Consider the following 16810-nt stretch of genomic DNA (forward strand, 5'->3'; position numbering starts at 1 on the left):
TCAGGCAAACACATTCTGCAAGATGTCCTTAGGTCAGGGTCTTGGTGTAGAGGAGTGAAGGTCCCCCTAGGTCCATTTGCCCTGTTTCCTGCAGAGGAGATTTAACTGATAGATCCCACTGAGGCCATGCAGTGTTCCAGGAGCTCAGTCCTTTGTTTTGCAATGCAGTTTGCTTCCAGTGGGTTAAAAGGCACACCGAGGTAGAGTCCCTGGGAACTGAAGAAGCCTTCTGAGGCCATGCTCCCAGAAAAGGAAAGAAGGTCCATTTCCAAATCCCCCTGACTCCTGGCTGGCGTCTCACACAGGATATGTCAGAGGCTCCCATGTGTCAAAAGCAACGGGAGGCGTCCCTCAAACAAGACACCACTGTTGAGCACAATTCTGCACAATTCTGCCTTCCCGTGAAGGCATTCCTGATGGAGGCCGGCATGCCTCCCCTTCCCGTCGCATCCTAGGCTACAGATGGATGCCTGGTGAAGGGACTAAGTTACTGTGCCGTCCTGTACTCTGGACATTGTGTTATTGCCCTGCCATTTTTAACCCATGGAAAATACTAGAAAAGTTTTACAAGGGGAAAATACCCAATTTTGTAGCTTTAAGTAATTAGTAGAGGACACTGACAAGAAAGAGTAAAGATCGAAATCCAGCATGGTCTAAGTGACATTCCAACACACATGGTCCTGACAGCCAACTTCCCTAGGTAACGTCCCTGGTTGGGTTTTAATTCAGTCGGGTACTGGTTTCGGCTGGCTCCCAGTGGAGGTCCTGTGGCTGGAAGTGGCTAGACCAGGGTGTGGAGGGGATCACATTAGATCAGTCAGGAGGAAACCTCACAAGGGAGTCTTAAGATTGGCAGCCGCCCTGGTGACTTAGGTGGCTGTCCCATGCCCAGGACAGACAAGTTTGTATAAGAACAGCAACAGAGAGAGGGCCTCAAGCTTCTGAGTCTTATTACCATTCTGGCCAGGGTACTGACTTCCAGCCGGAGGCAGACTTTCTCCTCCCCATAGAGTAACCACGGGCTAGAGGATTACAGCCCTAGCAACTGACATGCAAGTGTTCCATTAAGACCATAATTCTTGAAGGGCCCCTGAGAGTAAAGGAAGAGGAAAGCAAACACTCTCCAATTTTGCAGGGAAGCTCAGACTACAGATGTAAAAAGACTCAAAGCCGTACCTTCGGGCACCATATGATGAAGTTCTAGAACATAGGTGAGGTTCAGTGGGGTGGAGTCCAGAGCCGATGACCAGGAAGGAATTCTTGAGACATCTTTGGGTGCAAAATGGTGGTTTATTAAAGCACAGGGATGGACCCTTGGGCAGAAAGAGCTGTTGTTCTTGGGGTAAGAGCAGTGGCTGGTTATATACTTTGGGGGTTTGGGGGAGGTAAAGAGAAAGGGAGGGTTTGAAAGAAGTTTCATATGCTAAAGAGGACCTGCAGGATACCTGAGGCCTTGCCACTGTCAAGGTTTTTCCTTTTAATAAGGCATTAACAGTAATGGAGGCTTCCTAGAGGAATGTCATACTCCTGCTGTCACACAGTCCCTATCAATGAGCTTTAGGTTTAGAAGAAATTTAACCTTATTTACATTTCCCTGTGCCTCAACCTCCCTCAATTTTAGGGAGGGGAGGAGGATATTAGGGCCTCAGGAATGGAGGTCTTTGAAGTTAGGCCATTGGTAAGAAAGCCTCTTCCTTGTAAATCACTAGGACATTTGTAAACTGAGGGAGACTGAGGTCTTGCAGGCTTGTGATCTCTACGAGTTAACCATTTATTTTTCCTTTGGGCAGCCAGGGCAGCCAGGAGCGCCTGAGGAATGTCACATATACCCCATGGGGGATGTTTTGTGGGGTGTCAGCTTCTGCTTTGTCCTCAGCTTGCCTTCTGTTCCCTCATCAACCTGAGCCATAATCAAGAGTCGAGGCTCTACCGACTGAGCCACCCAGGCGCCCCTTGCTTTTTCCTTTTGATATATTGTCAACATATCTGTATATCAGTTTTTCAGACATGACTTTTCTGAGTTTCAAGTTCCCCAGCTGTATAAAGACAAGTAGTTGTGAGGGTCAAATAGTGTAAAAGCACATTGTAAGATTTGATTACAAATAGAGCAGATTTGTTTTCTCTTTCTTAGGCTGAATTCTTCCTTTTTTTGTCAAAATACTTTGTTCAGATACAGAGCCCTTAGCACATTAATTTAGTAAATTAGTAAAGTTTTTTAAAGTACCCTCTACTTCCAAGGTCGGGCCCAAACTCATGACCCCAAGATCTAGAGTCTCATGTTTCACCAACTGAGCCAATAAATAAGTAATTTTTTGAAATGACTGTGTGCCTGCATTCTTTAAGACTGGAAGTCTGGGGGCACCTGGGTGGCTCGGATGGTTAAGCATCTGGCTTCATGATCCCAGGGTCCTAAGATCAAGCCCTACATCATGTTCCCTGCTCAGTAGGGAGCCTGCTTCTCCTCCTGCTGCCTGCCTCTCTGCCTACTTGTGCTCTCTCTCTCAAATAAATAAATTCTTAAAAAAAAGACAGGCAGTCTCTGTGTTTGGTCCGCAGTGCCTATCCCATTTCCTGGCCCATAGTAGCACTCAGTAATCACTGGAACAAATATTTGTCACGACCATCTCTGAATCTTTTAGTAGTCTTCTGTTCTTATCTCGAATATTCTCAAAACATGCTGCTAAACTTGCTTGTTTTTGAATGTTACTGATCAAAAAGTAGCATTTCCAAGTCTGTTTGGGAACAATAACTTAAAATAGGTCGCGTTGGGGTGCCTGGGTGGCTCAGTGGGTTAAAGCCTCTGCCTTCGGCTCAGGTCAGGCAGGATCTCAGGGTCCTGGGATTGAGCCCCGCATCACATCGGGCTCTCTGCTCAGCAGGGGGCCTGCTTCCTCCTGTCTCTCTGCCTGCCTCTCTGCCTACTTGTGATCTGTCTCTGCCAAAGAAATAAATAAAATCTTTAAAAAAAAATAGGTCGTGTTTATGTATAAATGTAAATTCATTCTTCATTGAAATCTTCCTTTTCACCATCTGGTCTGATGCTTGGGGGAACTGGATTACTCTTTGTTTCCAACTGGTTTAAGAATGTAAAAGAATGTAAATAGCTTTAATATTCTCTCTCCAGTCTTCCTTAAGAAGGAGATTGTTTGAAAACTACCTTTTCAAGTCTGAAAAGCTAGATAGGAATATGGAAACTGCTTTGGAGAAAAGATAGATGACAGATGTGTTTTTTTCTTTATATTTTCTGTAATGACAAATACTGCTTTTATAGTAAGGAAACTTTTTATTACCTTTCTAGAGTTTGCAACCCACCTACAAAGGGACAACTAAAAGATAAAGATTATGAAAAAGATAAAGATTATATTTATTATGAATTTATTATGAGTTCATGTTATATGTAAATAATTTTATTATGAATTCTGTGAATTATAAATGTGTTTATTGTTTCTGGCATTGTAAACACATTATTCATGAACATTCTTACAAGTTTCTTAATGCTTTTATTTTACAGATGCCCTATTTTAATCTTGTGAAGAGTTTAACATCTGCTTTTCCAAATAGGTATAGTATGTCACGGTACGTTTATGATCTGTGTTACAACTGCTAAAATTATTAGCTATATTGCCAGTAAATTTCTGTTCTGAATCGTGGTGGGTTAGTCCAGCAAATTGAGTATTTAGGTTAACTAAGTGACACAGTGTCTGCTCTGTGTGCCCTCTGCCTTTTCAAAAAGTGGAAATGGAATAAAATTTAAACCCAGAATGCAGTAAGCCAGGTTCGTCTTTGATTTTGTAGGTTCTCAAGGTGTCCTGAGTATAAAAATAAACTATTCCTGTGTTGTTGAGCAAGAAGAGAATTCCGTGTGTTTTTCTAAATCATGAAGACCATTTTGGATTCGTGCTCAATTTCCAGCAAGTAGATGTATATATAATTCTCACTTGAAACGAAATTATCTCACTTAATCAAACTCACCTAACGTGGCGTGCGTTTGGGTTTGACCCAGGTTCCATCACTCGACGTCCGCCTCGTGCTGTCATAGCAGAACGCAGAGTGGGGAGCAGTACAGCGACCCCTTCAAACTCGGCTGGAGAGACTTGACCGGTCTGTACGAGGACATTAGGAAGGTAAGCCCGCTCGGTTGGACTGTGCTCCAAGTCGTGCCGGTTTCCGAGACCGGGGAACAGACGAGGCAGGCGTTCAGACCGGTGCAGCGCCGTCGCGGCCTGGGTTCACGGGCGTGCAGGGTCCCATGTTACTGAGCAGCAGGGGGGTCGGACAGGTGTGGAGGGCGCAGGGTGCTTCACCACCCACACCGAGGTTACTGCAGAGGCGGGGAACTGAGAAAATAGACACGCAGCCCTGCTTAGCCTCTCCTGTCCCTTCCCCTGTCCGGGCGTGGTGAGGCGCTGAAGGTCCGTTCCAGGCTGCCCCAAATTGGGCTTTCTCCGTTAACCGCATCTCCCCCCCAAACTTTCGGTGGCTTCTCCCCTGCTGCCCAGACGTGTTCAGTTGCCCCTCATCAGCTTCCTTCCCCTCTCAAGGTTGTCCGTGTTGCCCCGCAAACCCGCACTCCGCTCTCCTGCTCTCCTGGCAACGCCACTTTGTGCCTGAGTGACCCCGGGCACGGCCTCGAGGAGCCGCTCCCCGGGCGCCTGCTGTGTCTACCAGGCGGCTTGCGCCCGTCTGCGCAGGCTGTTCCCTCCGATCCAGGAGTCCCTTCGCCACCAGCTCGGTCCGTGCCCTCTGCCTCCTCGCTGCCTTAGGAAGGACTCTGGCGCTTGCCCGATTGCTCTCCTTCTCCTGCGGGCTCTCCCTCTCCGTGTCTCCCACGTCTGTTGTCACTTCTCCCCTTTGTTCGAGTTCAGCCTTCCAGGGACCATCTCGACCCCGCGTGCCCCTTCCCTTCCAGTATTCTCCGCCTTCTCATGCCTCCTCCGCTCTCGTCGCCGTGCCTGCCTCCCCGGCCTCTCCCAGGAAACTCCCTTTGCCAGCCTGTAGCTTCCAGAGCTCTTTCTGCTAAAGCCGGCAGACCCTGCAGTTTGATCGCGCTGTTGACCGCTGGCGCTGTTGACCGCCCCCCACCGCCTGGAACACTTCCCTTGGCTTCTGCCCCTTTCTCGTTCTCCTGACTCTTAGGCCATCCTTCAGTCCGCTTCCTGGTTTCCTCTCTGTCCCCTCCTCACTCTCTTTGATTTTGCCCTTCCTTTGGGTTCTTTCTGTTTCCTCTTGTCTCTGTGTCCTCAGTTTACCCACTTCCACACTTAGGATCCCCACATAATACGTCTGTTCCAGATTGAATTGTCTCTCTTAAAACTCTGCATCTAACTGTCAGGGCAAGTCTGTGGAGGGCCTATGACTGTCTCCCCGTGACATACCTGAAACACTGGTTTCCTCCCCTAATCCTTTTTCGAGTTTTTCCTGCTTGTGGAAGGCACCACCCAGGAACCTGGGCGGGATCCTGGAATTGTTCTCTCTTACAGCCTCCTGGCCGGTCTCTTGCTGTCAGTTCCCCAGTATCTGTCCGTCCACGCCCCTTTCTTTGACCCTGCCAGAGTCCCTCTCCCACCTGCCTCTCCTGCACTAGCCGCACCCCCTTTGTGCTCCGGGAGGGGAGACACAGTCACTGCAGGGCCAGCACCTGTCCCACTGTGTAGTGTGCCTACTGTGTTCCTTCTCCCCAGCCAGATGGAGCTCCTTGGAGGCAGGGACTGTCTTATTTTTCTTTGTAACCTCTGCACTTACTACCATGCTCGGCACTGGAGTCAGTACTTTGGAGACTTAAAGACTGGCCCGGCTGCCCCAGGTTCACCTGAGTCTGGCCGAGGGTCCTCTGGGGCTGTTCTTAGCTCCCGTTGCTGCAGGGAATTGAGCTATGATTCATTCCAGCAGGTCCTTGAGAAGCACATACAGCAAACACACGTCCATCACTTAGAAGGTCACCTTCTCCTTCATGAATCAAAGTCCTACTTACTTAGTTCTATGTCAAAGCTTCTATCCTCCTTTAAATATTTGGTTTTCTAGCCCACACTGATTTCCCCCCTCTCCGAACCTTTACTGCACTTATTTTAATTTACTGCATTTAGGGGCGCCTAGGTGGCTCAGTCAGTTAAGTGTCTGCCATTAGCTTAGGTTGTGATCGCAGGATCCTGGGATCGAACCCTACATCAGGCTCCTTGCTCATCAGAAAGCCTGCTTCTCTCTCTCTCTCTCTCTCTCTCTCTCTGCTTGTACTCTCTCTCTCATTCTGTCTGGTATCAATAAATACTGTGTCTTTAAAAAAAATGTATTGCATTTAATTTAATTATGCCATTGTTCAAGTTACGACTCCGAACATTTATGTTTTTTTTTTAAATGTTTCTTCCCAACTCAGTTCTAAGTTCTTGACAATCAGCAAACTCTCTTCAACTTCCTCTGTGAACTTTGGACACATCCGGCTGGCGCCATCTTTTCTTCCTGTCCCCGATACACAGCTTTGCCTCCATCCCCCAGTCATGCCCTTAACTGCCGCCTCATTGGCTCCCACGCTCCTCATCTTTGTCTCTCTCCTCCATCTTCCAAGCCACTACCAGCCCCTGTTCCTTTTTTGTCCCTGGGCCACCTAGTGCTTTCCTCTTCCTCCCTGGAATCTGTCGGAGTCTTTGGGGTCACCCTAGGCCTTTGGGCGCTCGGGCAGGCCAGGCATCACCTGCGGCCCGGCTATAGGGCAGCCAGGCCAGGTTTATGGCCTTAAATGTTGGAACCTTTTCCAATGGAGTGTTGAATTTCTCGAGTGAAATGAGTATAAGCCAGCACGCTGAGATCAAATCAGTTTTGTAGAAGAAATCCTGTTGCCTTTTTTGCTATCATACTGCCATGTTGACACAGAAACTTGATTTCAGGAACTACTCATATCTACAACAGAACTTAAGGAAATGTCTGAATACTACTTTGATGGAAAAGGAAAAGCCTTTCGACCAATTATCGTGGTGCTAATGGCCCGGGCGTGTAATATTCATCATAATAATTCCCGGTGAGTTATTTACTTTCACTCCTCTGTCATTTTCATATTTGACAAATCTTCCTTCCCAAGCTTGCCGTTTAGTTGCAGATGAAGAGGTAGCATTTATCTTAGAATTCACTTTGGTAGTTTCTGGTTTGGAGTCCCCAAAGTCGCCTGGTCGGGGCATCTTCCCTTTCCACACTTTTTAATGTCCTAGAAGAACAACCTCAGTGCAAGTAAATGTGTTGAAAGAATTAAAAGCCAAAGTTAGTTTCTTCACCCTGAAGTAAAGAACAGAGGGTGCTGTGTGTACAGAGGCGTAATCAGGCCGTTAGTCCAAAGGTTAATCCTTATGAAGTCCTGAGCCACATGCCCACGCCCTAAGGGTCTGCCTTCCTGCGGCCTTCCGAAGTTTGCCAAAGAAAACTCTTTGCAGAAGAAGGCATTTTGACTTTTAGTCCTCAGCTGTGTTTTGAATATGTATAAAATTTTTGAATATTAAAACAACTGTATTCAAGGAAATCTTAAAAAAAAGATTGACTCTTGACCTCTGCCACTCCCTCTTCCCCTCTCGTATTCAGTCCTTCTCTGGGTACCTGTGATTCTGTGTCTGCTTTCCCGACTCACCCCTGTTTTCTCTCTTGATCGCGTTGCTAGACTGAATTCATAGTCGTTGGTTTCACATGGTGTGATCTCCTGACGGAAATTCCAGTGCAGCATAACGTACTCGAACGTCTCCCTAGTGTGGAATGTTCGTGTTGTGTTCCTTCTTCTCAGGGGAGCACACTTTAAGGAGAGTCTCAGGGAGTGTCAGAGGTGGCCTGTGAGCCCCTCTCCCCTCAGCCTTTGTTCCCTGCTGCTGCCCTCACCACCACCTCAGGGTGCCTCCCCACAACACCTCCACGCCCTCCACTCCCCACCCCGCCCAGACTCCCAGTGCTCCCACACAGCTGGACCAGGCAGTGAGCTCTCCGGACCGCGAGCACTGCACCTGGGAGGCAGAACCGCAGAAATGAACCAAACTGGAAATAGCTCTCACACCAGCTAGAGCAGGGGTCTCAGCCTTGACGTTTTAGGCCAGATGATTCTTGGTGCGAGGGCCGGGCTGTGTACCCTCAATGTTCTGCGGAGCCTCTGGCCTCTGCCTAGGGCACGCCGGTAGCACCGCACCTGCCCCCCACCAAGCTGATGACAACCAAAAATGTCTCCAGACATTGCCGGTTGTCCCCTGGGGAGCAAAACCATCCCTGGTTGAGAACCACTGGTCTAGAGACAGTGTGTTTTTATATTTTATTTTCTCAGATCAATGTGTAATACAGTCTGTTACCATCAGAGGTGACACGGGAAGGAGGACCTCCTCCTGCGTCGCTTTAAATCCTCCCCACTCTTATCCCCGTGGTTGCAGATGTTTTCAGTTTGCCTTGCTGAACCCTCTCAGCTTGGTTGCAGAAAACATGGGAGGATATAACACAGCAAAGTCATTGCTAGAGGAAAAAGTAAGTTCAGGGGCATCCGGGTGGCTCAGTCATTTGAGCGTTCGACTCCTGATTTCAGCTCAGGTCACAGGTCGCAGGTTGCGGGATCGAGCCCCTTGTCAGGCTCTGTGCTCAGCGGGGCGTCGGCTTCTAATTTTCTCTCTCCCTCTGCCCCTCCCCCTGCTCGCTCTCCCCCTCTCTCAAATAAATAATGCTTTAAAAAAAAAAAGTAAGTTCAAGGGCGCCTGACTGGCTCAGTCAGTAGAGCATGTGACTCTTGATTTTGGGGTTGTGAGTTCAAGCCCCTTGTTGGGGGTAGAATTTACTTGAATAAAAGGAAAAGTAAGTTGACCACTGGTCTCCCTGGGATAATTTAGCCGCGGCCTCATACCCCTATATGGGCTGGGAGTGAAGGCCGGGTACAGAGGCAGAGCCGCGGCGGGGCTCGCATTTGATTGCAGTGGTGTCCTGCGTGTCATTCTCTGAGCCCAGCTTCTTGGGAATACTTGCTTCCTAAGAGCCCTTTTGAATGAGGCTCTGAATTGGTTAAATACCTAGCCGTTACTTCCATGCCTCTTAAAGCAAGAAGGGACGCGGGGACAGGGTGGGGAAGCTTCTGGAGACCTGGGCCGTTTCCGGTTTTGCTTGCTGAGGAAGACTTAGAACAGCATGGACAAAAGGGAGCTAGAGATTCAGGGGTAGGACCTCACCGAGCCTCTGGTTCTGGCCAGTGCCCCCACCCCGGGGACACCAGAACCCATTCCAGTCCTTCATCTGCTTGCGCGCTGCCCCACTGGCAAAATTGAGAGATCCCTGCTCTAAAAAGTTTAGAGGCTTCTGTATGGCTTATCGGGTGTCATCTTCTTGTTTGTGAAATGTCTATTGTGTAGGTCCGTGATAATCCTAGAGGGGATTTTAGAAAACCCAATAGAACAGATACCTACGAAATAGCAAGGGAGGAAACTACCTTTAATTGATTTTCCTTTTTCCCTTACTAAGCTTTTCAGTGGTCCGTTAAATAGTCCTTGCCAGATTACTAGGAATTCTTAACCTGAGGTCCATGACAGTTATGAGGGTGTGTGGGTCCGTTAGAATTGTATGCGGAGTTCTTTGTGTGTTTGCATTTTTGGGCGGAAGGAAATCAGAAGCTCATAATATATTCTCCCAAGGTAATATGGCCCCAAAGCGCTTAAGATTCCATCTTTATATTACTTGTTGCATCCTGATGACACAATATCTGGGCAGGTAAAGGAGGAACACACAAACAAAAAGACTCAAACTTGAAAGGTACAGAAAACAGCTGTCGTGGTTCTGAGATGCGCCGCCTCGCCCCTCGTGCAGCGAAGGACTACGTGCTGGACCGGGTCTTGTTGGCAGGGAACCTTCAGTTCTTAGCCTCTTGGAGGATCACGTCGCCTGCAGCAAATCCTGTCTCCAAAGCCAGCCCACATGCAGACCTGAGAGAGGAGGGGCCGTTCTGGCTCCACAGCAGAAACTCCTTCATCTGCTCGCACAGTCCTGTTTCCTTCTCTCCCTCCCCCAGCTTTTGATCCCAAGGCTAAACCCGAGTCAGACACTTGAAACTTTAGAGTCTGCTTCCCAGAGAGCCCAGCATGCTCCAGAGTTCAGCAAACTCACTGTAGGGCAGGACTGACTTTATCAAAGAATCTAGATCAGGGGCGCCTGGGTGGCTCGGTGGGTTAAAGCCTCTGCCTTCGGCTCAGGTCATGATCCCAGGGTCCTGGGATCGAGCCCCGCATGGGGCTCTCTGCTCAGCAGGGAGCCTGCTAACTCCTCTCTCTCTCTCTGCCTGCCTCTCTGCCTACTTGTGATCTCTGTCTGTCAAATAAATAAATAAAATCTTTAAAAAAAAAAAAAGAATCTAGATCAGAAACGAGCTTTCGAGTCAAGAGCTGTAAGATCGCCATCCTCGCTGAACGCAGTACAGCTGTGGTGTCTGATCCTTGTCAGACAATCCAGACCCCCTGCTCGGCAGCCACATCCGAGGGACCTGCTCTTGCCCTCGGTCTTGACCCCAGCCGTTCCTGTGTGGAAGTCGTCCGGCCCTGGAAGTGGCTGTCACTGCCAGTGATTGGGGTGACAGGATTTCTCGCGTCGTATTGGTCTTGATTGTGCCGGTAGCCAAGCTGCACTGGATCCCACTGGTGCAGTTGACAAAGCCAGACGTTTGCTCAGAGGGCACAGCTTGTAAGATGCCATTTTCCCATTAGTGACTATACCAAAGGTCCAAGTGTGATGAAAGTCCTCCATGCAGAGAAGGTGACTTTATGATTCTAATATGAACAAAGGAAATTTCGGGACCCTACCTTGGGAAAACTATCACAAAATAGCCATTATAGCACCATCTCACTTAAATGATTCCTAAGATCCGGCCATTCACGAATCTAGAACCATTCCTGGTTTCTGTGTGTTCCGAACCACTGAGCCAGCCACTACCGTAGCGATTTATGGGACAGGCAGGAAACCTGGTGCCAAAAGAAACGTCTTGGCTTTCACCCTGGAGATGGCCCTTTTGATGTATCTGTATTCATTACTGAAGTGGATCTTGAGGGCACCAGGGGACATGCATCAGGCTCCCCTCGGCCAGCTGGGCTCCTGTGGCCTGTGCAGTTGGAGGGAAATGGAGGGAGAACAAGAGGCCGAGGGGCAGCCCTGAGCCCTCGACTGCGGTCCTGCCGCTCTCGCTGCCGGGAGGCCCCTCCAGACCTGGCGGTTCTAGCGTCCTATCCCCGCGGCCCGGGCCCTGCAAATGGAATGGTCGCCACCTCCAGGCTGTCACGCTGCCACATGCCCAGTGGAGGGAACTGGGGCCCTCCTAGTTGAGGGGCCGCGCTCCCCGTGCTGGGGATGCAGAAAAAGCCCCATTCGGTGAGGAGCCTCTGTAGCCACCAGCGAGCAGAGCCCGATAGCCGTGGTCACCAACGGAGAGCGCTGTGCGACCCCAAGCCAGGCAGGCGTGTGGGATCAGGAACAGGGCTGTGTCTGCTGCTGGCCCCCCGTAAGCATCTTAGAGCCTAGGGAGACCAAAGCCATTGCTCTTCGAGTGATTCGGGTCTGTCCATGCACACGATGACACTTAGACTATGAGCAAGGGCCTCTCGGGCATCCAGAGATCCAGGGCTAAGCCCCGCACCAGAGATGCGTGCCCCTGGGACAGAAGTTAGGTGTCCTGTCCTCCAGTCTGACCACACAGGTTACGTGAGGAGAAGCAACAGCGGCTTGTGTGTGGTCCCAGTGAGCTCGCAGGGGACTCGTTTGGAGTGCCAAGCCGCTCTGTGGAGAGCACCGGTAAGGAGATTCAGGGCTCTGCAGAAACCTGGCAGTGGCCAGTCCGCATGGACCGTCCGGTTCAGCACATCTGTGAGGGGAAATGGGTGTCACCTGGACGGTGGGAGTGATCAAAAGGACCCTGACAGGAGCTGCAGGAAGAGAAGCTTTCCCCTAAGAAGAGCGGGGAGGCAGAAGGACATTCAGATGAGCTACCTGGTAACTGATAGTGTTTCACCTTCCTTTGGCGAAAGCCCTGCTCTGTGCGTAAGACGGGAAGTACCTTGTGAAAGAAGCAGCGGCAGTGACCGAGCGGGGACTCCGGCAGACCTGGGTCTGGATGCTGGTGTGAGTGCTGAGGGGATCAGCTGGATCGGGATTCAGCTTCAGGTCAATTTCGTTTGAATTTGAAGTTGACCTTCATTCAGAAGATTGCAGCCTTCAGGAAGATGGGTGAGAATTCCGAGGGGGATGATGACGAGTATCGAGGAAGAGCATCAGGCAGGGGAGAGAGAGACAGATCCATGTGAAGAAGATCCCGAAATTTCCTTGGCCGACTGTCAAAGCTCAGCCTCATGCAGGGAGACAACCACCACCCCCTTCCACCTCGGCGCAGCAGACGATGGGCCCTTCGTGAGAATGAGCTTCTTGAAGATCAAGGAAGGATGAAGAGAAAATGCCTACAAAAGCCAAACTAGAACACTCACCACAAGAAGAAGAAAGCTTTCATCCCCCTGATTGTAAAACAACAACAACAAAAACCCACACAAACAAACACCTACAGTGAATGATTCCAGAGAATCCTGTGCTGAGGAAAACAGTGATGAAATCACACAAGCCGCCTAATCTTATCAAGAGAGCGAGGACTGTTCTCAGCCATATGCTTCTAATAGCGTCATTTATAGCAGCCAAGAAGTCAAAACAAAAAAAAGCACAAAACAAAAAGTCCAAAAAATGGTGGAATTTAGTTTTTTCCTTTTTTTTTTTTTCTTTTTTTTGGAGGGAGGGAACAGAGGGAAAGAAAAAGAATCTCAGGCAGACTCCACTGACTGTGGTGCCCGACACAGGCTTGATCTCATGGCCCCAAGATCCGTGACCCCAGCCAGAATCAAGAGTCAGACGTGAACCGACTGAGCCACCGGGCGCCCCTGTGGTTTTCTTCTCTGTGCCACCGAACCGTGTGTGATTGGCCAAGGTGAACCTAAAACAGTTGCATCATTCATGGCAAAACAGGACATCCCGTGGTATGCTTTATGTGTGCAGAGAAGCGAAAGAAAAGGAATAACTCTCATCCATTATGTAGAAAACCAATTGAAATGATTGTGCTGACTTATTTCCCCTAGTGGACTTGTCTATAAAAGTTGAAGCCTAGATTTCTAACTAGATATTTATACAACATGAACATTTTTTTACATGTATCAAGGTGAGAAAATATCTCAGTACATGCAGATTTCTTCTCTGTAGTGTAGTTTACCTACTTTGAGAGGGGGAATACTAAATATTTACTTCCTTTTAGAAAAATATCACTTATGTCTGTGTTTTATAGTTGAGTTTTAGTGTAATTAAATTGGGTTGAAATTAAAATGGATATATAGCTCATCCTTTACCCCTACTTCTTGTATTTTATTAAATATATATATATATATTTTTAACATTTTACTTATTTATTTGTGAGAGAGTGCATGCACAAGCACGGGGAGTGGCAGGTAGAGGGAGAAGCAGACCCCCTACTGCCCAGGGAGCCCGACTGGGGACTTGGTCCCAGGACCCTGGGATCATGACCTGAGCTGAAGGCTGAAGGCAGATGGCAGATGCTTAACCGACTGGGCCACCCAGGTGTCCCATCCTCTTGTATTTTAAATGATTTCCACTTTCTTCCACATTTTAGAGAAGTATCTGATATAAAATATGGAAGTAAGACATTTAAATGTATGTTATTTCATGTAAGGAGAGTTTGTATAGAAGATTTAATATTGAAATTTTAGATACTTTAGATACTAGAAGGTTTACTTCTAGTCCTTAGTTTCTCTGCTCTTTCAGAGCCTCTTAAAATACTCTTTCCAGATTAAAAAAGAAATTGGTAGTTGTATTGGGTGCTATATAAGTAAAAAGGCACTTCTCATTTCTGCCCCGTTGGTCTACTAAGAGATAGGTGATAATGTGTCTTCTGAGAAGGCCATCATTTACCCAGAAGACAAAACTTTTTTAAGGCCCCCTAGGACAATGTAGAATTGTTTTAGGGAGTCGAACCTGTACACCAGGCACTTTTCCACACCTAATTTCAGGATTTCGTGCAATCTTTTGTTTTCCCTAAATTGAAAAACCATCCTGAGACATTTTGAAGTGCCTTTTTGAGCTGGGTTGCATGGCCCCAAGTGGTTACCTAGGATTCAGACCTTTGCTTAAGGCCAGTTTTAGAAATTGGTGAATTCAGACTAATCCAGAAATTCAGTAAACAGAAAGATTGTTTTTAAACTACCCGGGAATGTCATCACTTCCTGCTAAATTGTCCAGAAATGATACATCATACTCTTTCCAGAAAGATGGGGTCAGAATAGAATTCTCAAATATCTCTCAAACCGCATATATTCACATCTCAATTTATATTTAAATCGGAATCTAAGCAAAGCATTGAAAATAACCACTTAAGGTCCTAGTTGTTTTCTCCCATGTATGACAATTGTATGTACTCAGGTAAAGACAATAAAACCAACTGGGCTGTAAATTCAGAATAGAACTGAGGAATATAATTTTACACTGTGAATCTGTGTGCCACTTACTAACAGTGCATTGTATGAAACTTGGAAACAAAACCACACATACATGTGACTTACCCACATATGCATGTGAAAGTAGGAAGCATGGCCACGCAGATGAGAGCCTTAGCCAGAGACTGGGCCTCAGAAGTGCAATAAAGCTTCATTAATTTGGGCTTTATAATCAACTAAAACTAAGAATCTTCCCAAGGAGAGTTGATGGTAAAAATGAGATTATAAACGCTGTGTATTCAGGGTATATTATGCAGTGATTATGCTATTTACAAAACATTCAAGTCTGCAAACGGTCTCATGCCAGTGCCTGTGTAGATGTCTTGATTTTCTGAATTTTAGGTTTCGTATAAATATGTTATTCATTGATTTACAAATAAACACAGTAAATGTTTGATTAAGAATTGTTTCAAAAATATGATTATTGGCTCTTACAAATAATTGTTCATAATAATGAGTTTTGTTTAAAAAGAAATGGTGTTTGAATATGGTGTTAAATGGTGTTAAATCTACTTGGGTCATCAGAGGTACGTGTCTGAATGTGCTTTTGTTTTTGGAGCAGCCGTGCCCGCCGTTGGTGGCAGTCCACATATTAAGGGACAGCTTGACACAGCTGGGGGCCTCCAAGGCATCAAACAGACTCAGGCTGAGAGACGCATGTTGCAGTGTCGTAGGGCCTGACACGCTGTTCTTCCTCCCGTTCGTGTGTGTTACCCCGGGGCAGGTTGGCATAAGTGGTTTCTCAGCTCGGGATTGTGGATGGTCTGGAAGGGCTGGAGGGGGAAGGGAGGCGAGGCGGGCTAGCCACCCTCCTACTCATCGGCCTGAAAACCCCTGTTGTCATGGCCTGTAATTTCTCTGCATTAACTAGGAAACGAAATTCCATGAGGCCAGGAACCTCTTCTTGACTGTGACACACACGGATGGTTGTTGAGGAAGAATTTATTGAGCAAATCAAAGCACTGGGCCCTGAGTCTTGTAGCTGGCTTTAAGGCAGGAGCCTGTGGGCTTCCAGGCAGACGAGGGTTAGCTGTTGGCATCATTTAGTTCCCTTTCATTTTTAATAAGGGTTTTAAAGACACTGATTAGTGTGCGTAGGCACCTGCTGGCTCAGGAAGGTAACTGCAGGTTGTCCTGGCCTCGGATGGTGAAGTTTGTAGTCGTACTAGCTGGTTGTTCGGATTCTGAACTGGGGTCTGATTTAGTCTTTACAAAAAGGTTTCTTCGGCTTAAAAAAATTCCCAGCTGTCTAAAAATTTGTGGCCGTGTTGTGTATCCTCCAGCCAGCTTTCAGTTTGTATGGTAGGGAATTTTCGGCATTTACAAATACTGCTGTGAAAAGATAAATATAGGAAAGCAGCAGTGCGTGAGGTGCTCAGAGTGTTGAATATGTTGTTATAAATGGACTGCTAACAGGAATTAATAAAAAGCAACAGAAAAAAAATTTTTAAAGGGATCTTGAACTGCAGTCTGTAACGAAGGGCACGTTGAGGCGGAAGAGATTTTGGTGACCAGCTGGCCGTCGGTCTGGTTGGTGAGGTCCCGCTCAGGCACAGGAGGACACTGGTGAGAGCCAGAGGCCGGTAGGCTTGTGAACATGCGGTGTGTGCACCCACCAGGCCACAGCGATGTCATCACTGAAGGACTCAACCACACTCCATTCGCTGTGCCCAGTTTGAAAGAAAACAAACCAGTGCATTACTCGGTAGCGTGCAGCTCCTCTGGAGAGAGCGGGGTGCAGAGCCGGCCTGGGTAAGCTGGCAGACAAGGACGTCATTACGGGGGGCTGCTCTCCGTACGTCCACAGCCCCCAGAACTTCTGCAGTGTGTCTTCAGTGGCAAGAGGACGAGCAGTAGCATGAAGCCTGCGTCGCGTGCGATGTGGCTTCGTAGGCATCTGTTCCGTCCGGAGAGAAATCCCAAATACAGGAGCTGCTGCTCTTGGATGTCTGTTCCTCTCTCTTGACGTTGGAACTGCTCCTGAATTCCAGCTCACGTTCAGGCTTGAACCCACCGTTGTCAGCCAAGAGAAACGGACGCCACCTGAGCCCAGTGTGCCTGTTTGGGTTCTGGAAGGTGAATAGCCAGTGACCAAGGACAGCGACCTGCTAAGCAAGCCTGAGCTCACAGGCATCGTGCCTGCACCTGCTGTTCCTTAAAGGGAAGGCACCTGTGGTGTCCATGCCAGTCACATCCTCACCATGCCCGACAGGAACACGGGACAGGGGACCGAGATTGCAGAGTCCAGAGACGGAAACATGAGGCCAAACGAGCAGCAGAGAGTGGGACGGTCGGGAACC

The 16810-nt window shown here is 48.1% G+C and overlaps 1 protein-coding gene across 3 annotated transcripts in view; it reads left to right on the plus strand.

Moving 5' to 3' along the window:
* The window catches only part of PDSS1 (decaprenyl diphosphate synthase subunit 1), a 53884-nt gene that overhangs the window by 12995 nt on the left and 24079 nt on the right, over positions 1–16810 (plus strand). For 2 of the 3 annotated variants that reach the window (XM_082740932.1, XM_082740934.1), the window contains exons 2-4: positions 3512–3576; positions 4004–4124; positions 6879–7009. In XM_082740932.1, the coding sequence (XP_082597058.1) occupies positions 3512–3576; positions 4004–4124; positions 6879–7009 (317 nt within the window). The remainder of the gene's footprint in view (positions 1–3511; positions 3577–4003; positions 4125–6878; positions 7010–16810) is intronic. The other variant, XM_082740933.1, reaches the window with a different exon arrangement.

Source organism: Mustela nivalis (assembly GCF_964662115.1).
Source record: "Mustela nivalis genome assembly, chromosome: 7".
Taxonomy (NCBI): domain Eukaryota; kingdom Metazoa; phylum Chordata; class Mammalia; order Carnivora; family Mustelidae; genus Mustela; species Mustela nivalis.